The sequence below is a fragment of the Cucurbita maxima genome, unplaced genomic scaffold (genome assembly GCF_002738345.1).
Source record: "Cucurbita maxima cultivar Rimu unplaced genomic scaffold, Cmax_1.0 Cma_Scf00049, whole genome shotgun sequence".
NCBI classification, from domain to species: domain Eukaryota; kingdom Viridiplantae; phylum Streptophyta; class Magnoliopsida; order Cucurbitales; family Cucurbitaceae; genus Cucurbita; species Cucurbita maxima.
The window spans coordinates 575,409-599,703 of NW_019272065.1; the positions used below are offsets into that span (position 1 = coordinate 575,409).

General features: G+C 34.9%; 2 protein-coding genes across 4 annotated transcripts; both read right to left on the bottom strand.

The window, feature by feature from the left end:
• Positions 1-7,100: 7,100 nt before the first annotated feature.
• LOC111471137 (phenylalanine ammonia-lyase-like) lies at positions 7,101-9,366 on the bottom strand. Its single transcript, XM_023116831.1, has one exon. The coding sequence runs from the start codon at positions 9,305-9,307 to the stop codon at positions 7,175-7,177; it is 2,133 nt and encodes a 710-aa protein (XP_022972599.1). The 5' UTR covers positions 9,308-9,366; the 3' UTR covers positions 7,101-7,174.
• Positions 9,367-12,929: 3,563 nt separating this feature from the next.
• LOC111471133 (ethylene-insensitive protein 2-like) lies at positions 12,930-20,168 on the bottom strand. 3 transcript variants are annotated; one of them, XM_023116824.1, is made up of 9 exons: positions 19,944-20,168; positions 19,089-19,389; positions 18,592-18,923; positions 17,981-18,067; positions 17,707-17,817; positions 17,409-17,621; positions 16,701-16,889; positions 13,934-16,585; positions 12,930-13,733 (listed from the first exon to the last, which is right to left on the bottom strand). In XM_023116824.1, exons 3-9 carry the CDS (start codon positions 18,838-18,840, stop codon positions 13,353-13,355), a joined length of 3,882 nt encoding a protein of 1,293 aa, XP_022972592.1. In that variant the 5' UTR covers positions 18,841-18,923; positions 19,089-19,389; positions 19,944-20,168; the 3' UTR covers positions 12,930-13,352. The 3 variants fall into 3 exon arrangements, with proteins under 3 accessions (XP_022972592.1, XP_022972593.1, XP_022972594.1); XM_023116825.1 differs by having other exon boundaries at positions 18,592-18,971; XM_023116826.1 differs by having other exon boundaries at positions 16,701-16,886; positions 18,592-19,389.
• Between the last annotated feature and the right edge of the window lie 4,127 nt (positions 20,169-24,295).

The window sequence follows — 24,295 nt, forward strand, 5'->3', positions numbered from 1 at the left end:
TTTTATTTTTCTTTTTTTCAGAAAATAAAGAAAAGAAAAGTTGAATAAAAAAATAAATAAATATTATTGTCACCAAACTTTGAAATGCTTACTTTTCACCAAACTTTATATTTGTTACTTTTCACCAAACCTTGAGCTTGGTTAGTCATACCTAACCTCGATGGTTTTAGTAATCGAATTCACAATACAATTTTTTAGTCGAGATGTGATTAAATTTTTTATTGAATTTATAAAAAAAAATAAACTTTTCAATTAGGGGTGTACATCCAACCGAGTAACCCGACAATCCAGACCAACTCAATCCAAATTATAGGAACGATTAGTAGTTCAAATTGGGTTGGGTTATTTTTATCGAACCCGAATTGATTCAGTTCGATTTCGTGTTTATAGGACAAAAATCTCGGATTGACCCAAACTGAACAAAAGTTATAAAACTCATACGCTAAGAAGTCAAGGGTATTAACGAGTCTGGTGTAGTAGTAATTGGGCTTATTAGAAGCGTGCGCCCCTACTCTTTGATTTTATTATTTTGTTTATTTTCTTTTATATTTTTTTATTAATTTATTATTTTTAGTTTTTTAAATTATTTTTTTTATTTAATTTCTTTTGTATTTTTTATATTTCTCATACTATTTTTAAACCCATTACTTATAACATAAATAAACTAACAAACAACTATCCATTCATTTTATACTATTTTATAAAGTGAATAAACTAAAATTTCAAGAATATAGTTTACAATAGATTATTGAATATGATTTATACCATATAAAACTTAGGATAGGTTATTGAATACGATTTATAAATCTTTTGAAACAAAAGCATATAGTTTTTTATACAAAAGCATATAATTTTTTTTATTTTTCTCATAATTCACGTAAATCTATTTTGATGTAAGAATTTTTTGTTTTTTTTTTTGTTATTTTTGTTAGGTATAGTTTTTTTAAAATTAATCTTTTTTATTTCATGATATTTTTCTTATTTATTCTATAAAAGCGTCAGTATTTTGTTGTTGTTGATGAATTTGTTTTTATTTTTTAACGATTGATTTGTGTTTATTTGTGAACTTTTACTAATTTTATTTCCGATTTTATCCAATAATTATAAATTGTGGATAAATAAAACTTTTTTAAATTTTTTAAAAAAGTTAACAATCCCACGACCCAACAAGTAAATAGAGGATTGGGTTGAGTTGAGTGACCAATCTAACGAACTCGAACTCTTGTGTTGGGTCAAAAAAATCTTACAACCCAATCGAACTTGGACCACGTACACCCCTACTTTTGAAATTATGATTGGACTAAATTATAGAATTATTTTTGAAAGAAAATAAAACAGGATGAATATTTGAAAGAAATTTGTGTAAATATGCGAGGAAATATATTGGAAATGGGATTGTTAGGACGAAAAGGGAGTTAGCAAAGGAAAGTGAATGGCCATCAACCTTTTTGTTGACAAGTCATCGGAGAATTCACACAAAATAATAACAAATTCATTAGTTGATGATATGTGGAGGTGGATGCTTTGAGCTCGTGTCAATAATTTTATAGGAATTGTGTTAGATCATATGAAATGTTATTATATTGTAGACAAAATATATATATAAAAGAATCAATTCCTGATCAAGTAGATGGACTTAGGCTAAAAATTGTATTATCACCTCTAATACTTTCTCAGGCAAAGTCTTTAATACTCGATGAAATCTAACACATAAACCATGATAAAATTTAGAGAATTGGAATTGGGAATTTAATACTTGAACCATGAAATCTAACTTTCCAAGTTCAGTGGCCTACATAGGATTGACTATTGTAGAATTTAGAGAATTGGGAGAATGAAATACACCGACCATTTTAAAATTTAGAGAAAGAGGATTGGGAATTTAATACTCAAATGATGAAATCTAACATACCAGCTGGGAATACCGAATACCACCCCTAGATGAGATAGAGATAGGTCCCAAGAGCATAATTGCATGTATTTTTTAGGTAAAGGCAAAGATAGAGATAGGTCCCAAGAGCATAATTGCATGTATTTTTTAGGTAAAGGCAAAGATAGAGATAGGTCCCAAGAGCATAATTGCATGTATTTTTTAGGTAAAGGCAAAGATAGAGATAGGTCCCAAGAGCATAATTGCATGTATTTTTTAGGTAAAGGCAAAGATAGAGATAGGTCCCAAGAGCATCATGTATTGAGGACAACGACATTGTGAGTAGAGACTTGTTAGGAATCACAACTCTCCACAACTCTCATGACTTTGTTTTAGGCTTTTCCAAAAGGCCTCATACCAATGGAGATAATATTTTTCACCTATAAACTCATGATCTTCCACTAAACCAACCAATGTACGACTCACTCCCAATAATTCTCAACAAAATTGTGTTGAGCCTCGATTAGTGGGAGGCTATTCGAGAGCTTCATAAGCCTCAAGGGAGACTTATAGTGTACTTTGTTGAGGGGAGGATTGTTGATGATTATTGGGAGTGGGTCCCACATGGTTAATTTAGAATGGGTTTATAAGTGAAGAATACTATCTCTATTAGTATTAGTATGAAGTATTTTGTGGAAGCCCAGAGCACAGCCATGAGAGCTTATGCTCAAATAATATCATACCATTGCGGAGAGTCGTGATTCTTAACATCGTAGGCTCATATTTAAATTATTTTGTATTTGTTTTTATTTTCTCTAAATTTCAATATTTCATATTTAAACACATAAGACCATGACCGTGTTTTTCAGAAAAGAGAATATTTTAAATGTTTTCAACATTTATACCATAGATGATATTTTCTTATTATTATTTTTTTTTTTCTCTAAATTTCAATATTTCATATTTAAACACATAAGACCATGACCGTGTTTTTCAGAAAAGATATGTTTTAAATGTTTTCGAAATTTATACTATAGATGATATTTTCTTTTAAAAGTTATATTTCTGCATAAGAGATGAGCATGAGACGACTCTGAGTATGTAAAAATTTAGGTTCATTATACATAATTTTGTGTCTAACTTCATAGCTTCGAACGATGAGCTTTCATGTTTCTAACTTTAGCTTTGGTGAATTTTAACGTAGGGTTTGTATCCTCCAACTGAAAGCGTTGCCCATCAAAGAAAACTTGGTTGTAACAACATATTAGAGAAATGAGGAAGCCGTAAATCTTTTTTAAGTCAAAGAAAAGTATTTATATGAGAACCCTTTTAGGGTTCCTTACGTTTTCGTGATAATTTAGGTTAAAGATGAACGGATCAGATTGAACTAGGATGTCACAAGTCAAAGGCATGCATGGTGTGTGCTTCCTTGAGAGGCCGATCCAATCTCATATAGATCTTCAATCTAAATTTTACTCTTCTCCTTTCGGTCCGATAATTCTATGTTGAACCCAAATTTGTCCCGGGTTAGGTTTCTTCTATTAAAATATCATCACTAGCCCAATAGAATTAGTTCAACCATTGTATGAGTGACTATATTTATGTTAAGAAGATGATTTAGGCTTTTAGGAATAAATTTAGGAAAATGATTTAGGGGTTTTTAGGAATAAATTTAAGAAAATGATTCACGTATTTTAGAAAAAATGTTAGAAATTTGAGGGATAGATTGCATAGTCGAACAAAGGACTCCAAAAGAAAAGGAGTCAAGCGTCCTTGAAGGCAGTCAAAATGATTAAGACTCCAAAGGAGTCGAGCCTCGATTAAGGGAGGCGTACTTTGTTCGAGGAGAGGTGTTGGATGATGTAAGGTCCCACATCGACTAATTTAGGGAATAATCATAGATTTATAAATAAAGAATACTCTCTCCATTGGTATGAGGCCTTTTGCGAAGCCCAAAGCAAAGCTCTTCATCATCCTAAGGAATCACTACTCTCCACAACGGTATTGATATAGAATCAACATCTTTTGTGATTTCTTAGTGCACTTATAAACATTTTAAACTAAAAAACAAAACAAAATAAATAAAGACAATCAACCTAAGGAAAAGTATGAAAGGGAAAACAAAAAACAAAAAACAAAACAATGGTATTGATATGGAATCAACCCAAAGAAAAGTATGAAACGGATTACCTCGATTGTCAAGATCAAGAGTAAAGAAAACTCGTGATTCGAATCACTCCACAAGAGGTTTGATCACTCACGGATTACCTTGATTGTCAAGATCAAGAGTAAAGAAAACTTGTGATTCGAATCACTCCCCAAGAGGTTTGATCACTACCACTTAAATGACTTTAGCAGGTAAGTTCTAAACACAAAATTTGCAAAGAGATCGCTCTCAACAAAGCTAAAAAAAATAGAAATTATATTTCTTTTTAATTCGAAAATGTGATGTCCCTAATCAAAGAAAATGAGGCTTTATATAACCTTTACAACCTTAACCTACATACACATAACTCCCAAATTAAATTTGCTAGTAAATGAGAAATGATCATAACCTCCATGTTAAAATGGTTAATTGTGGAATATGGTAACCCCCAACTTAAATGCATTTAATGCATCACTTTCTTGAGGCTCAACTTTGCACAACATGTAATGAAGGTCTCCAACCTCTTCTAGAATTTCATTTGATAGCCCACCATAGCTTGAATATAAGTGTACAAGGTTTGTTGTAGCTTCTTGGCTCTCATCCTTGTAATTGGATCTTGAGGTATGGAAATTCCTTGGTCGTGGTTCATATTGGGTATGATATTGTCCACTTTGAACACAAACTCTCGTGACTTTGTTTTGGGCTTCCCCAAAAGGCCTCATACCAATGAAGATAGTATTCCTCACTTATAAACCCATGATCTTCCACTAAACTAGCCAATGTGCGACTCACTTCCAATAATTCTCAACAAGACTTTGTCACGTGTATAAAGTAGGCTCATATTTAAATTTCTAGTCTTAAGTTAGAACATGTGATATGAACCAAAAGACATCAATCATACAATATACTTCAATGAAGATGTGAAGAAAAGGTTGTCAAAATTATCAAAAGATGTTTCAATTCATGCCACATTGGAGAAGAATGAAGTTTGATTGTTATAAATAAATTTTGGGTGGGTTACAATTTAGAGTTATTGTATTTCATTTATGTATTTTAAGACTTTATTTACTATAGGTTACAATTACATAATGGTTAATTATGGCCAAGTATGAATGTTAGAATGCCTTTAATAGTTTCATTTTGAGGCTATATAAAGCCATGTATGTTGTATGTGCAAGAGACTTGAAAAATAGAGTAAAAAGAATCATTTGTGCTCTTCTTTAGCCAATGGCTAAGTTTCTTTGCAATTCTATGTAGTTTAGGTTGCATGTAGAATCATTCAAGCTCGACATAATCAATCTTGCTTGTAGAGTGATTCGAATCTCAAGCAAGTGTTCTTGCCTTGAGATATTTGATCAACAAGAATCATTCAAGCTAGACATGATCGATCTTGCTTATGAAGTGATTCGAATCTCAAACAATATTCTTGTCTTGAGATATTCAATCAACAAGGTAATCCGAATCTTACTCCCGTTGTAGTGGTTCCTTTTCTTATCAACATGTTTGCATTTTATTGTTTTAAATTAATTTGTATTTGTTTTTATTTTCTCTAAATTTAAGTATTTCGAATTTAAACACATAAGAGTATGACTGTGTTTTTCAAAAAAGAGGATGTTTTAAATGTTTTCGACATTTATACTATAGATGATGTTTTCTTTTAAGAATTATATTTCTACATAAGAGATGAGCATGAGATGTTAGTAGCGACTCTAAATATATAAAAATTTAAGGTCGTTACACATAGTTTTGTGTCTAACTTCAAAGCTTCGAACCATGAGCTTCCATGTTTTTAACTTTAGCTTTAGTGAATTTTAAAGTAGGGTTTGTATCCTCCAACGGAAAGCGTTGCCCATCAATGTGGTGCTTGTCATCCAAACTTCTATGTTTTAGCTGCAAAGAAAACTTGGTTGTAACAACATATTAGAGAATGAGAAAGTGTTAAATCTTCCTTAAGAAAAGTATTTATATGAGAACCATCTTAGGGTTCCTTACATTTTTGTGATAAATTAGGTTAAAGATGAATTGATCATTAGGATGTCACAAGTCAAAGACATGCATGAACGAATCAGATTGAATCTCTGTAGAAGGTCAATGGGCTTATTGAGATTTCGTATATTTCTGAAGAGAACGCTCAGGATCCTGAGATTAGGGTTTCTGTGAAGGATCAAAGGTTGATTGGGAAGAAAATGAGAGAGACTATGTTGGCTAAGGGGCAACCGATTGTGTTGGTGAAGGTAAGATTGTATGTACATAGTGACAAAGGGGGATTTGGAGGTCAAAAGGGTGGAGCCGAAGAGTAATCAATCAGCTCCGTATGTGGCAGTCATGGCGACTGCCCCTGCGGCGTCAAAGCCAATAGGGGTGGTGGAAAAAAAAGATGAGTAGAGGATTCATAAGCCATTGAAAATAAAGGATTTGTTAAACCAAAAAAGCTCTAATACCATGACAATGTTTGCATAATTCATCACACTTAAATGGTATGAAAGTCATCTTATTTATAATCAAATAAATTACAAGGATATGGAAAGAATAATAAATGAAAATAACAATAAATGAGAGATATCTATGATAAGAAAGGCAAATATCTAGCCTTATAATAAAATATCAAATATGATGTATATGGTAAACTATAATTTAGTACTAAATATCCTTAACATAACCATTTTAGGGTTCCTTACATTTTCGTTATAAATTAGGTTAAAGATTGAATTAGGATGTCACAAGTCAAAGACATGCATGGTGTGTGCTTCCTTGGGAGGCCGATCCAATCTCATATAGATATTCAATCTAAATTTTACTCTTCTCCTTTCGGTCCGATAATTCTGTGTTGAACTCAAATTTATCCTGGATTAGGCTTCTTCCGTGATTTCTCTTCTAATTTACCCATTTTAAACCAATTGAACTATATATATATATATATATATATACACACGAGTAGTTGAATTAATCCCTATCGAGAAAAAAAAAATGTAAGAAATTTATGTTGAATATTAATTAGGGTAAATTTTCCCAAATATTACACATGAACATTATACTTGTAAGGGCAAATGAAAAAAAAAAACAAAAAACAAAACAAAATAAATAAAGATGAGTCCTTTTTTATTTTTAAAATGGACTGTAAATTGAATTTTGGATCCTCTGGTTCAGCAAGAACATGACTAGCAGATGGGGATAGGAGCACCATTCCATTCCTTCAAGCATTCAAGAATTGGGTCGATCATCTTCCCTTGACACAGAGCTGTGAACACCTTCTCACTTTCTTCTCCAGGAGATATCACCTTCTCCCCAGTTACCAGTCCTGTTCCCAACTCCTCCCTTACAAATTTGTACAATGGATAAGATCTGCACTCCTTAATTTGGTTTTCAATGGCTGACGTTCCATTTTCATACCACAATCTTGCTTTCTCTACTTCCTTGGGCAACATGGCTTTTAATTCCTCTTCAAAAGCTCCTATCTTTTGGAAGATTGAAGTGCTTGCGTTCTTTTCCTCTTCACCATTTCCCAAAGCATGATCCACAAGAACTTGTCTCAATTTTTGCATCAATGGGTAACTCATACTGCATGCATCATCTACGTATGCAAAGGTGTATTCTCTGTCCACTACTTGCAGTAAATCTTTCTCGCAGAATCTTGATGGGTGAACTGCACCGTTGGCACCTGTGGTGAGAACCTTTTTGGCCACTACACTCACGGTGCTCTTTACTGCGTTCTTCAAGTTTTCCTCCAAATGCCTCAAGTCGATTGCTTGGCAGAGGGCAACCAAAAAGGTGGAAGCCATGAGTTTTAAGATATCAAGGGCTTCCGCTGTTTTCCTTGAAGAGATTAAACCCAGCGAGTTAACATCTTGGTTGTGTTGCTCGGCGCTCTGTACATGACTCGTCACTGGATTTGCAAGATATTGAAGCTCAGAGCAATAGGAAGCCATCGCAATCTCTGCACCTTTGAATCCATAATCTAAACTTGGGTTTCTGCTTGCAGAGAGATTTGAAGGCAGCCCATTGTTGTAGAAGTCGTTGACAAGCTCTGAGAATTGGGCAAACATGAGCTTTCCAATTGAAGCAACGGCCAAACGAGTGTTGTCCATGGAGACTCCAATGGGAGTTCCTTGGAAGTTGCCTCCATGGATGGCCTTGTTCCTTGAAACATCAATCAAAGGGTTGTCGTTGACCGAGTTAATCTCTCTTTCGATAGATTTGGTTGAGAATCGAATAACTTCGATCAATGGACCAAGCCATTGAGGAGAAGTTCTAAGAGCATAACGATCTTGCTTTGGCTTCTGGAGAGGATCGGTTTCGTGCAGTTTCTTTGCAGTTTTCATGTAAGAACTTCCGTCCAAGATGTGTTCCATAATTGCAGCAGCCTCGATCTGACCAGGATGATGCTTCAACTTGTGAGTCAAATGATCGGTGAATTCAGGCTTTCCTTGCATAACCTCAGCAAAAATTGCGGACAAAATCTCAGACAAAACAGCCAAGATGTTGGCCTCAAACAGAACAATCGAAGCCAATCCAGAACCAACAGCAGTGCCATTGACAAGAGCAAGACCTTCTTTAGGCTGCAGCTCGAAGAACCCAGAAGGAATATCAGCTTGTCGAAAAGCCTCCTGAGCATTAAGGCTCTCTCCATTTGGTCCAACCGCCTTAGAGTTGGGTCGGCCAGTGAGCAATCCAGCAATATAAGAAAGAGGAACAAGATCACCCGAAGCAGTGATGGTTCCACGAAGAGGCAAGCAGGGAGTGATGTTAGAATTCAAGAGTTTGGTTATGGCTTCCAAAATCTCAAATCGAATGCCCGAATAGCCTTGAAGAAGAGTGTTGATTCTCACCAACATGGCCGCCCTGGTAGCGGAGTGGGGCAGAGTATGGGTGGACTCAGCTCCACTTCCAAAGATCCCAGCATTCAAGAATCGAATCAGCTCCTTCTGAAGAGCGCCACCTTGATTGGTCCTTCTATGAGAGGTAGCACCAAAGCCAGTAGTGACACCATAGCTATCAGTGCCTTTGTTCATGCTCTCCATAACCCAATCACTGCTAGCTTTAACGCCCGCTCTAGCAGACTCGGCCAGTTGGACCATCACATGGTTATCACGAGTGGCAATGGCAGCCACTTGGGAAATGGTGAGAGTTTCACCACCGAGCTTGACAAGGGGCCTCCGGTACTCCTCCACCATGCGCTTCACCTCGTCGAGATGGCTCCCCTTGAGAGCCTCGGCAGCCACACCCCAGTTGAGTGGGTCGGGAAGAGTAGTAATGGGGCAGAGAGTGTCGTTGGTTTGGTGGATGGCGGCCATTGTTAGATGAAAAGAAGAAAAGTAAATGGAAAAAAAATGAAGGATGAAGAATAGAAGAAAGAGATGAGTTAAAATGAATTGTGTAAAGAGAGTATAGGAAGGGTGTTTAAATAGAAAGGCAAAAATGGTGGGTGAGGTAAGTAAGGAAGCATGGTGGAAGCAGAACAACACAAGAAGTGGTAGTTGGAAAAGAGTATGAGGATCAACGCTGCCTACCTTCCCTGATTTTCAAAGGTCAAATAGAGCAACTTTTTTTAAAAAAAAATTGCAAATCTGGCCATATTTTTCCTCATTAAAACCTAAAAATAACTCAAATCTCAACCCCGTTCACATTTTTGTGGTTATTATTATTTGCTTGCATGAACGAACCCAAGAACTAAAGCACGAACCATTCTCACACTCGCATAAGTAACCGAGTGAAATGAGCCGACTTATTTCCTTGAGAGATCGGAGATTGTGGTAATTGATATTTATTCTTAATAAACTTCGGTTCTGAATAGATTTATTCTCAAGATGGAAACATTTTTAATTTTTTCATTGGATTTAATTTTTTGCTATTATTTGGCTGGTTTTTCTATATTTGAAATTTATCATTTTCGCTATTTTTTTTTTTTTTTCTAAATTTGGAGCCAATCTTATTTAATAGATTTTTAAAAAAAAAAAATTAAAGTAGATGAGAGGGGTTGTTGAATTTTTCATTGAATTATTTTATTTTATTTTATTTTAAGATTATGGGTGAGAAATTCAAACTGGTGGATATTTATTTAGTTAGCAAACATTTTATAATATTATCAATTCTTTTAATTTTATGTAAATTTGACCTAAAAAAACTCCTCATTTTCCTCTTCAGCCTCCAAAAAGGATTTTAAATAGAGAAAAAAAAAGGAGTTGGTGAGAATAATTGAAGCCTTTTACAATTTTCAATTATTGAAAGAGTTTGTGGAGCTCTTTTTTCCTTGGAGGATGGGTGTGTGTGTATATATATATATATATATATATATATATATAGACCCATTACGTACATCTCGCTTAAAATTACATAATCGATAGACATTAATTTACGCACACCTCGACTAAAATTGCATGAGTTTAGTTGATTGTCTGTTTATAATTTTTTAAGACGTTTTTAGGGTTCTGCAAGTTAGCGTTGACAATAGTGAACTACTGTTGATTAAGTGTCTAATTGGATGATGAAGCTATAGAAAATTATTGTTCTTAAATTTTAGAGATCCAACCAAAGTTTGATAATTCTTACCTTAGGTTGATGTAATGAATGTTACTTACTCGATTGGGTCACATATAGAAAGAAATAATCGAATGATTGGTAAATAATAAAACTCTTTCAAACTTGAATCTTACTAATCTTCGAATTTATGTGATTGTATCAAAATAAAACAAGCAAAATATACCGACACTCGTGACATATATGTTAGGAACAATCTTGATGGTGTTTCTTACGTATAAACCATGAGGTCTTCTCTCTTTGGAGCCACCCTTTATTCGAAAACTTTGAGATAATTGACACGAGTACTTGGATACCATGCTAGGAACAACGACTCTCCAAAACAGTATGAACTATCATTTTACTTTTGGTTTCTCCAAAATGTCTCATATCAATGCCCTTAATTAGCTAACGTATATGTATTATGACTTTTCTAAGCATGATTTTATTAAGCCGTGTTACATTGTTGAGGTGTCATTTATTTTTCACCTAGTTCGCGTGGTTGAGTCACACCTTGCTCAACATCAATGTCACTTGGATCTTCAAGCATATCAACACTTACAAACACCTTTAGATTTTTTAGTCGATAATATGTCTTAACTAATTACGACCTCATAAACATTTATTTGTGAGTTTTTTTTCGAAAGATTTCTTACGACAAAATATTTGATTTTGAGGGCATTTATATATAATTGAAAAATAAATTTTCAAATTAATTAATGTATGAATTAGAATTGCAATAATGGAAAACCTTAATTAGTTTAATAATAATAAAAAATGAAATGAATTTATTTATTTATGATCTTGAGATGGGAAATTTTCTAATATGGTCAATTTAAGTATATAAAAGGAAAATATTATTCAATTATAAAATTTTATATTCTCCTCGGTTTTTCGTGTTTATTTGGGCAAAAATGGAAAATAAATAAATAAATACTCATTTAATTCTTTTTTCTTTATAATGAAAAATTTTAATAAAACAAAGGAGTTTAAATCCTATTTAATTGAATTTATAAATTGAATATCTATTAATCCTATAAAACGAATTTAAATCTGATTCAGAATCAAGGTCCTACGTTTTTCTTAGTAGCTAACGATTTCTGTTCATATCATTTGTGTTTTAATTTCGAACTATTTCTTCTCTTATAATATTAATGAACTAAACAGACGTGAAAACCAACCCAATTTCAATTTATTCAGGATCAATAGTTTAGCATTTAGATTAGTTAGAATCTTGTCTTCGAGGGAGTGGAGTCTTGCCGTGTTTATTTATCCTTATCCATATTGTAATGGCTAGAATATTTTTCGAACGTATAAGTTACGCTTTAAAGGTACAAAGAGGTTAAGAATGATAAGGACATGAATCTATTCATTAACATTATCGAGAAAATTAAGAGCATGTATAGTGACTAAAATTCTGAAGAAGAAAAAAAACTTGTGACCAGATTCAATCGATAAATATGTTTTTTTTATCAAATATTGTATAATTGTTTCATACCATAGATATATTACTTTTTAAAATAATTATTAGCAATTTGACCTTTGGAAAATATTGTTTAACTTAATAGTAAATCGGATTTATTTCTATGAGCTGATTTGGAGAAGCGAGATGTTTGCATGTCCGTTGAAGAATGAGCTAGCGGACTCATAAGCGATGGGGTTCAAATCTCTAAGTTTCTATTAAACGAGAACCGAACCTACCAATGAAAATAGACAAATATTTGAGTGAAGACCAAGACTGACATTTTTATTCCAAAAATTATTTGAACCTCACATTAAACAAGTCATACAATAAATGATATCATGCCTCCACAGCAAATCGAACTACTAGAAACCTTTCGTAATATGAGGCCCCACGATTACAATTAAATTATTGAAACCAATGTATCTTCACAAGGAAAGTAATATGAGGCCCCGGGTTTCAATTGTAATTGTTTCTTACCCTTTTAGATCAAGATTTTTAAAACGTGTCTACTAAGAAGAGATTTCCATACTTATAAAAAATGTTTTGTTCTCCTCTTCAACCGACATGGGATCTCACAATCCACCCCCTTCAAGACCCAATGACCTCGCTAGCAGGCACACCGCCCAATGTCCACCCCCTTCGATGCTCAACATCCTTTAAGGCTCAAAGTCCTCGCTAGCCCACCGTCCGGTGTCTAACTTTGAAACCATTTATAACAAACCCAAATCTACCACCGACAGATACTATCCTATTTGGGCTTTTCATTTCAGACTTCCTCTCAAAGTTTTGGGCTTCTTCTCCTTCATTCGATATGAAATCTAGGCACCAAAGAAGGAGATAACCTCAGAAACTGACTAAACCGCCTTGATATAAACCAATTCAGATTATCTGAATTGATAACCCAAAGCGGCAACAAAAGAAAGTAGCCCCATCCATCATGATGTAACAAACAGCCAGACTAGAATACCTTTGTGGAAAAAGGTTTTGAAATGTTCAGAAAGTTTTGCACAGACAATATATATACACAGCACATTAGACCTCTGTCTGCTATATACGAACATTTTTCAACTTTTTCAGGTCACCTCGTGGTCTCTCCGGCGATTACGTTGACACGAGTAACCGGTGCAACCATCGTACCAATCAATCTCCATGCAAGTTTGCACCAAGTCCAATGAGTCACATCCTATTCATATTCTAACATGTGGGAAGAAAATCCGAAGCAAAGGGCTTTGATGATACATGTTTTGAGAGTGAAAGAGTGAAAGACCAAGATGGGGGCATCTCTTTCCAGACCATGAGCTGCTTTCCAAAATTAAACAGCTGCTAGTTCTTCTCATCACCATGTTTGGGTGTAAATGCTATGAGCTGTAAGGAACAGATGCTGCTGCTGGAAGCTTGCGTGATACTTCGAGAGTGGCAACAGGCTTATTGAATAACCGTCGCTTGTAGCGTTTGAGGACCGATGCCAAGTTCTCCTTCCCCTTTGGGAAGGCTACATCACCTGCAGCTGTACCGGTTCGGCCCTTTCGGGAAGAGATTGCCATTTCCACATCCTTAACCATATCCAGAAGCATTGCAGCAGTGGTGGATTTTCCCTTGCCAGGTTTTGCAGCAGGAGGCAACATTCCGTTTGCAATTTGTGGGCTTGACCTCTTCTGCTGGAATGCTTGGGGAATTTGAAGGCAGAAGCATGGCGGCATTGGTATGCGAGGCTTTGAAAATGCTGGATCAATAATACCCTGAAAGGATGTATTCATTAGAGTCGGACACAATTAGAATGACAAAATGCACCATTTTGCGATCTGCCATGACGGTTTAAACCGAAGTTTTGATGACGATTCCTACTAGCATAGATACAAGATGTATTGGCATATTGCTTTTGGACAACATAGAAAAAGTGCTTATGTGATTGATAGAGAGAAAAATAGTCAACGTTTACCTGAAGACGATTTAGTACGTAAGTATATTTTCCCCATAGTTCTGGCCGACTTTCCATAAGCGAGAGATCCAGAATTCGGTGAATGCACCATACACCAAAACTTACAATCAAATCTGATCTCCAAATACAGCCTTCCCCACAATGAGGTACTGAGGATTTAGAAACATTTGCAAAGTTCGAGTCGTTCTTCAGTCCAGATCCTGATCTCCTATCAGGAGAAAATGAAGGAGGTTCTTTCATACGGACCACCCGTGTCTCAGCTTCATAAAGAAATTTCTCCCTGGCAGCTACGCAATCAATTAGTTCCTCGTCAGCACCATCACTTTGCCCGAACAACCAGTCTGATCCTTCCAATTTCAGAAGTCGGACAATGCAGTCTCTGAAGGATTGGAGAAGCCTAGCCTCTGAATTCACAACAAAAGAAGCTTCTTGACTAATTGTGTGCAGCCTTCCAATTCCTTTACTCTCAGAATTACTATTTTTACCCAAGCCAAATTGCTCAGAAGGCTGTCTATACCAGAAGGATCCAGAATCCAAAGGAGGATTCATTTGTGGCGACAAAGCACCACCGTAAACACCTGACGAAGAAAGTTCATTAAATGCTAAAGGAGCCACTGATCTTGATCCAGAATTTGTGTAGGACAACCCACGAGATGGTATCCGACTGATAGATGATCCATAACCAGTCACGTTATCCCATTGAGAACTCTTATCTGATACATGCTGATCGCGATGAATATCAGGCAAACTGTGGTATTTCTTGGTATTAGATACACTCGATAAATTCTCACCGGTTCCAGAAGGGGAAAGATCATAATATTGCCGGTCAGATTCGGAAGCAGGATTCCTGGATACAGCAAAGTTAGGGAATCCAGGGGCAGGGGCCTGACAAGCACCCAAGCCATTTTGCAACTTCTGCCCCATTGCAAAAGCAACCGAGTCCCGCAAGCTTGCACCACCAGCACCACCCAAGGTATGATATTTAGAGGCTGATGGATCCAATTGACCATTCAAGTGACCAGAACTTCTGTCCTTGGCCATTCTACTAAGATAAGATAACTGAGAACCGTCGACCGTGGCAGGCTGATGATCCCAACTCTCAGAAGAAGGCAAACTGCGTAAACTAGAATAGCGCTTCACTCCAGAGTCAAGACCATTATGGCTAGAATTATTGACATATTGATCAAAAAGCTGCATGTGGTTAGACCACATTGGTTGATGTCCCTTTTGTACCCCATAGGGTGAATCTAAGCCACTTTGTACCCTCAAACTCTTCGGAGAGTCGTATAAACCTGAAGAAATTGGATTAGATGCTTTGCTTCCAAGAGGAGATGAGTAAGGAGAATCTTTTCCAACCGCGTCTGATTTCAGAGAGGAAGTTACAAGTTTCGAATCAATTCCGAGTAATAAATCTAGTTTCTTATCCTTAGCATCTTGAGTGGCCACTCCATGAAAATCATACAACTGCCCCCAAAATTCATCAAGAATTGCAGTTAGTTGGCGCCTTGCAGCACGTCCAAGTCCAGCTAACCTTGAAAGACTACCAGTACCGTTCCCACCTTCTTCACTTTTCCCACTAAGACTTCTGAAAGATCCAGGGCCCTCAGATGCTGAAGACGGTAAACAACCAGAAATCTCTTTCAGTGGCTCTTCAGCCTCCCAGTTATCAACCTCGTAACTATCCTTCTCAGAACGCAAGTCGCCGTCAAGTCCAACAGTCTTCTCAACTGGCTCCACTGAATCAATTTTTAAGACCTTTTTGTCAGCCAGTGTCGAGTCAGGATCATCACGAGTAACAGTTGAGGATGAGACTAATTCCTCAGTGGATATGAGATTCTCTGAAACGTATTTAGGGGAGCTTGGAACTACACTACTAGATTGAGTCTCACCTTGATTAATTGAATCAAGCACCTGAACAGGCTCCATAATATTTTCAGGCAAATCAAAATCAAACTCTGGAACAGACAAGTCTGAATGACTTGCTATAGGCTCTGCACTGTATGAGCCTTTCCCCAAATCAATGCCTTCTCTCTCAACAGCTGAATCAGGTTTAACCTCTGGCACATCCCAGTTCAATACTTGTGCATCTAATTGGGCAATAGCAGTGGCCGATTTTAATGGGGTAGCTGCCAACCATAGCATCAGACAGAACGCTGAACAAGCAGTAATAAGGAGAACCACGTACGGGATTGACAAACCACTCCCCATGTTCCACCTCAAATTAACCACCCAATCACTGTTACCGAAAAACATCTCTACAACAAATACAATTTTCAGTCCTAATATTCCAACAAAGATGACAATTGCTATGAATTCAACAAGCTGCGATATTTTGAAGGCACCCATGATTGGTCTTGACGAAGCAACACGAAAGAGGGGAATCACAGAAGATGGAAGCAATAGAGCTACCATAACCTGAGAAAATATAAGAAGTTGATACATCCCTTCAGCTCCTGAACTCCAGACACAATAGAGTGCTGGAATAATCGCAATAATCCTAATCGTAGCACAATGGAGCCAACCAGGAATATCTAATTTCAAAAAATTAGTCAGGACCAGTTGACCACCAAGGCTCCATGTGAAAGCTGTAATTTGATTTGATAGAAACAGAACAAGCAAGAAGAGAACATAAACCATTGGGCTCCTAAATACCTGCATAATTTGAGAGAAATGGGGAATAAGATCAATATGAATCACAGTATTACTGAGCAAATGTAGCAAGACAAGAAAATTATATTTTAAAGGGGGAAGGGTGACTGTAGAACACCTGCTCCATTAGAGACAATGCATCTGGAAAGGTGTGCAAAGCAAGGCCACTGCTATAGAATACATTTGCAGCTGAGTTCATGAGAACATTATTCACCACATAAATTCCACTGAATATGCAGACGATAGCAAACAAATGATTATTACACAATACTTCTTTGGAAATATTTGGCGGACTCTGCTGCTGCTGCTGCAAGAAAATATTGAAATAACATTATAAAGTAAGTAAGGATATCTAAATTTATATTATGAAGAAATAGAAGTTTTTCCTTTGCAGAGGAAAAAATAAATCTCAATACTTCAAATTAGGAACCGGGGGATGTCAAGTACAAATTTATCACATTCAAGACATTATGAAGTTACACCAGCAAACTTTCAGAGGAATCTAGATGCTGAAAAATTAGGAACTGAGGGATGTAAAAATAAGTCATTGACAAACGTCACATATGCTACTTTACATAGAAACTCCTGTGATTCTTGCATGAAAAATATGAATTTAGCAAGGAGGAAAATCTATGCGCATATTAACATTTTCAAGCATGGAGTATCCAATCCCATAAGTTTTTGTCTAATGAACTGCCCAGCATGACATCCGAATCTTAAGATATTGGTAGACGAAAATAATCTCTCTCGACTTTGACTGGGAAAAGTAAAACATTCGCAGTTCTATGCTCAAGCAAAGACAGATAGCAAGAGAAGAAATGAGTACCTGCACAATAGAAGAATGCACATAAAAATTGTGAGGCATGACACTTGCTCCAAGAAGACTCATAAGAGTAAATGCACTTTCCCCATTTAACCTTGTCAGCATGAGATTCATGGAAAGTGGGATTTCAGGTTGACTGATGAGTACTCCAAGAACTAAAGAGAGCAATATAAACCCAGCCATGCATATATACATGAACTTTGCCCTACCATCTTCCTAGAAAATGCAAACCCATTAAGATTATGAATTACATCAAAAAAAAATAATAATAACAAATTATGATTAAAAGTTTTGAACTTACCAGAAGATTAGCAAAAAGAGGAAATAAAGCAGCCACAACACCCGTCAAAAGGACACACGTGAAGAGGTCCCACCCAAGTAGAAGATTGAGTCCATGTGAAATGCCCAAGATCTAGTACGTTGTTTAAATAACATTTTAGCTTTATAGTCAAGTTGGAATTCAAAATTTTAAGAGTTAAAATATGATCAAATTAGACCATGCTTCACTTGAAATTTTTCTTAACAAAATTGAATCACAAGTTTGGCTGGAATAAGTGAGCAGAAAAAAAAATTACCATGGTAAGGTCTAACAGAATCACAGAAACCTCTGCTTGAATTCCCAGGAAGATGCATGTACACTTATCATACTCCTCGCTGCAAATCTTTGGTATTATCAACAGAAGAAAATAGGGAGAAAAAAAAGGTCAAGCTCTAGCAAAATTTAGCAACCAGCAGTCGAGTAATATGAAAATTAATAAATGAACCTATACACAGGCACAGACCAAAATGGAAGAGGCGTAAGTGAAGGATACAACCTAACGTATCAAACATCACAAAGAAGAACTGTTCTTGAGGGTAACCTAAAACTGAAAACGTAGACGAATAACAGTAACTGGAAATGCTTCTACACACATGTAAAACTGAGGAGAATAAAAATGTGAATTACACATGAAATTACCCTGCAAAAGGTATCAAAACTAATATATGGAAAAAAATCAGCATCTGTCGACTGACTGATTTTCAGATAAAAGCTGCTTGATAGACACCTGAAACATTAACATGTGCACAAAGAAACGAGAGATACATCCCTCAGATCTCATGGACCACGGATTTGAATAGAAGAAAATGACAATAATTTCACTTTATAAGTAAAAATGCTAAAGCCAAGAGGACAAATAATTTGTACCTGGGCAAGACCTCTTCCAGTGACTACCCCAATGCTAGCCGAGAGATACTGGCACAAAATGGCAGCAAGGTTGAAAAGAAGCACTAACACAAACAGATCAAACCCAAACCGAGCACCTCCTTCAACAGTCGCAGCCCACTTTCCAGGGTCAACATAACTTATTGAAACCAGAAGTGCAGGTGCAATGAAAGGCATAAACCGATGAATAGCACCCGACAGATGATTTGTATGCGATGTCGTAGATTCCATGGTATAAATGGGGATTTCCCACAAAATACTCCAATAGGGCGGTGTTAAAGCTTGGCTAACGAATCCAGGAAACTACAGACTTCCCGATAAGCACCAAGATAATTAATTTACATCACAGCTGTTCGCATTTCCTAAAATTACAACGTTTCATTACTCTTTTACAGGAAAGCAACAATTTCTACAATAAAAAATATTCATTCATTGTAAATAATCCCTGTTCTCTCATATTTTGCAAATTTAACACGTACATCCATGATTGTCTCAACTTTTGTCATCAATTCCAGAAGTCTCAGTAGCATTGAAATCCTCAAACCGTAGCTGTGATTATTTTGCTTAGCATTCGTAGAATGAAATCCACTTGAATGTCACTCGAGAGTGATGTTGACACCCTATTAATTTAGTGACCAACCCAAAAAATTAATCAAGCTCAACCCAGAAAAGCAAAACTTCAATCTGTTATATACTACCCTGCTCCAGAAAGAATATTCAGATTTCACAGATGGAACAGACCCCAATACAACAGCCACTGCCACCAATGTCCACTATGACCTAAATCAAACAAAACGCTATCCATTAGCATCAAAAGAAAATTATGAGAGAACCATAATGAGAAGAAGATTTTGGAATCAAGACAAGAAAGAGTAATTCTCAACAAACTAAGTTCGGCAACCTTTAAAACACTCGATTTAAAGGTATAAATATGCCAGCCTAACCCCTAACCCCTCCCCCTGCCTCCCTTTTATGGAAAGTCAACAATCATAGCAAGTAAAGCAGTCGTAGCAGCTCAATTAACACAACCCCATTACAATTCAAACCCTAAACAGTCAAAAAGCAGAAAAGAAGCTAAAGAACCAACAGGGACTTTCATCAAACACCACGCGGGTATTACAAAATTGCAGCAAAGAATTAAAAATTACTTGATATCCACCTCAACCCAGAACCCAAAATCTACTATTCCACAACAAATTAGGCAGGAACAAAAAAGATCAGAATCAAAAACCACGGATCCGATGCAAAGCCGAAGACGAAATATAAAAAGGGGAAATCAAAATTGAAAAGTAGGGTTAGAAAATTATGTTGTTGATGTTGTTTTTGCTATTCACCTTGGGCTGCTGTTCTTCTGGTTTCCGTTTCTCGCAAATCTCATTCAATCCATGTACTTAATCTGGGCAGTAGATCTAACAGATGCTTCAGAAACGCTACAGAGTTAATTGCATATGCTTGTATATATAAATATATATAGAGAGAGAGAAGGAAATTTGGAGATAAAAGCCACTGTGGGCTTTGAAGCTAGCTTGACGAGAGAGTTCGTGTGAGAGAGAAAGAGCGCAACTCCCATCAAAATTTCACCTTTTTCATTTATAGCTGATGAGAGTGAAAGAGTACTTATCTTTTTTCTTTTTCTTTTTTTTTTTTATTAATTTAATTTTTTCTAATGGATTTATGCAGACAGCTCACGCATGCTGCTTAAACTGTACGGTCAATTGAACCCAAACGACGACGTGTCGGCACCAACAATTATATTTTTCTTTTTAACCATTATTCTATTTCTACTAATTTTTATTGCTCTTTTACGATCCTAATTCCTCGCATTTTTTTAATCTCGAGATTTTCTTCTTACTATTTTATTATTTTTCTATTTCTCTTATAACCCTTAAAATTAAATATTTATTTTAATTATTAAGTTAATTTTCCTTGAATTTGATAAAATAATAATAATTTTTTTTTTTTATCAAACTAATTGCACTTTATTGGTAAGATTTATGAATTATTGAGAAATTGAAGATAGTCTATAGAATCTAGCTAGGTAGACTCTATCATGGCTCATGATAATGTGCTTGTCTCATGTCAAAAAGGTAAATTCCTTATTAATGATGGGGGCGGATTATCTTTCTAATATTTATATAATTGTTTAATATTATCCGTAATAATATCATCTCGAGTCTTCTTTCAAATAGTCATCCTTTCAAATTACCTATTTATAATGGGTCGAGTGAGGCGGGGTCGGGGTAGGGAAATAATCCCAACCCATTTATTGTTTAGATGGAGATTTCTTTCTTTCTTTTGGGTCAGGAATCGCGCAAGTTAAATAGACATCTGTATATATCATCATCTAACAATTGGCTAGTCTTACTTCACGTTCTCACGAATATTGAATGCTCATATAAACTTATTTGATATGACTGGAACACACGAATAAAGCTTGTTCAACTCAAAAATTAATATTTATATATGAATTTTGAGACACTTTGTAACAAATTAAATATAATATTTAATATATTATATATTTTGAGAAAGTAAATGTTGCATGCTAGCAACCATTATAGGAGACGACAACAACGACATAAATAACATATAACTAAGTGAAAATATTTGATAAGAGTCAAATACACCGACAAAAAATCAATTCAAATAAATAAATATACTCAATAAAAAACATACAACGAAAATAAGATAAAAAAGATTTGAAATAACATGAAGCAAGTACAACATGTTTTAGACAAACATGACAATGATAATGTACACAAAACTTATATTGTCATACCCATAATATAAAGACTTGTATAGTTGATATCACTGTCAAGACATTATATATGGGATTTAGGGTTTAAAACGACATGTAATTATGGACAACATGTTATAGATAAACATAATCGTGACATTATACAACGACATGTACCCTAAAGACCTACAAAAACTTATTGTCATACTGATAATATAAAGACTTGCATAGCTGATATCACCGTCAATACATTATATTCGGGATTTAGAGTTTGCATGGCATATAATTATGGACAACACATTCAAGACAAACATAATCGTGACATTATATAAAGATTTGTGCCCTAAAGACCAACAAAACTTATTGTCATACCCATAATATAAAGATGACATTATATTTGCTCCTTTATGCCAAAGAAACTGAGATATAGAGGAGCCAAAGCACACGCCTCATCAAATAAACCGCTTGACCAACTTGAAGATGACCCAAATTCCGTTTTCGATTGATTCCACATGGGTTCACATCAAAAGGCATAAAAAAAATTCAATAATTTTTTGAGAAAGGAAGTCAAAAAGAAACATCTAAGGGTTCATAATTAGAAGAAACTCACTTGATCAGGTTTGACGAGTTTATGAGGGCCGAACTTCACAATTATCATCTTCTACCCATTAATTGATAGCCGACAAAAGTTAGTTTAATGAGGATTTTGAAGCCAAGAGAAACTTGTGGGTCCCATCGAAAAATGTGGAAATTCCATTAATGAATGAATCCTTCTATCTTTTTTAGGCTTTTTCTTCTGAATTTTTTCTCAAAGTTTTTAAAATGCATTTAGGGAGAGTCTTTCACTCATTTATAAGTAATGTTTCGTTCTCTCCCTAACCGATGTGAGATCTCATAATCCACCCCCTTGGAGCGCACCGTTATCGCTGGCACTCATTCCTCACTTCAATCAATGTGGGATCTCACCATCGCCCAACATTCTCATTGTCACAACTAATGTGGGATCTCATATAACAAGACTAAAAACTCCAAAACAAACACTTTTTTAAGCATAACATGTAAGCTTAAGAATGGTTCATATAATTAAAGTCAAATGACGTGACGAGCTGCTTGTTCTTCATCGCAAACTAAAAAGAAACTAAACTCTTGCTTGATTCGACAAAGAAATGGAATATAGAATAGATTTAGACAATGATCATCGATTGAATTCGTTGGAGGAGGAAGACATTATTTTCATTAAAGAATTGAGGTGTAACCCAAAAGAAGCAAACAAAAACATTAAACAAAATTGGAACACGTTCATTGAACATTAGCCATACAAATATTTATTTAAATCTCGTCAACTTTATTTTATTAACATTTCTCTAAATCATATCATGTGGCCTTCATTATTAATAATTTGTTTTTCAAAATTATGTATAAATATATGTTTATTTTCGTCAAATTATGTTTGAAATTTATATAATTTTCTCAAATTTGATTGGAGATTCAGATTTATGGGGTTTTGTAGCAAAGTATGGTTGATTTCATAGATGGGATTGTTGGTTCATTGCATCTTTATCTTGATATTAACTCCAAAAATATGTGTTTCTGACTCAGATGACACATGTTCTTGCTCAGCATCATTTTTAATTATTAATATTATGATTAACAAACCCTTCTTTTCGAAAAAAAAAAAAATCATAAATATCTTTTTGATCTTTTAAATAAAAATTTTAAAAATGTTCTATTTCTCTAATATCTTTTAAAAACTTCAAAAAAATTACCAGTTTTTTATGTTAGTAGTCATGCAAGATCGGTTTATATACATATCTTTTAATTGTACACTACGCGAGTATCTTTTAAATATAGTACTAATCAATCTGTTCATAGAACGACGGTAAGTGATAAGTCATGCAAGATCGGTTTATATATACACTACATGAGTATCTTTTAAATGTAGTAATCAGTCTGTTCATAGAATGACGGTAAGTGATAAGAATCACGGTGTTTCAAATAGACCGATTGACAAGAAGATTTAAAAATGTCAACAACAAAATTGCAAGAGCTTAATTGATTTCAAAACTGTCGCATTAGTCACTCAATCATATCAACATTTATTGAAAATTATTATTTTTAATTTCATATAACTTCATCTTTTGTGGAGATTAAAGGGGATCGGAAATAAATCTCGGCCACAAACGTCTTTTGTCGGTAGATTATAAATATTCACAATAAAAATCAGATTGGTGAATGAATGAAATTGAGATCTCGAGTTGAGACGTTTTCCTTAGAAATACGAACATCAATTTTGTCATTTCTAAGTTTCAAGCAATTCTTATGGTAGAATTGCATCCGAATCATTCAATCAAGTCTTAATCAAGTTCGATTATGGAGTGACTCAATTTAGAAAAAGGTTTCAAATCTTAGTTCTAGATCTTCGATTGTTAATCTAATTCTAGCATTATCCGTGATCTTTTTTCTATTCATCTTAAATCAATTTCTATCACTAGTTATTGAAGACAGAATTTTAAGGTAATAAGTGTAGTATCAATAGAACAAGAGGGAGAGGAAATAATAAAGAAAAGGTTAGCCAAAGCTATATACAAATTATCCACACCCCGGCCTTCTTTAAAATATCATGAACAGTTCATGTAGGTTGAGCCCCGGTTGATACAAATTTTGTATAGAGAGGCGTTAATTACTTTAATTCAAGATTATTACTACAACGAAAACTTAGATAGTTGGCTGAGAATTAGAATAACTTTAATTTTTTTAGGTTTTAAGAAATTACTAAAACTCTAAAGAGTTTAATTTTTTTTATTATTATTAATTTAACCATGTGGCCATTATTCAATTAATATGATTTTTCTCCATTAGTGTTGGTCCTATGATTATTATTATTATTATTATTATTATTTGAATTTGTGGGTCCTTTGATTTAATATATTTGGGATTTGATTATTTAATTGG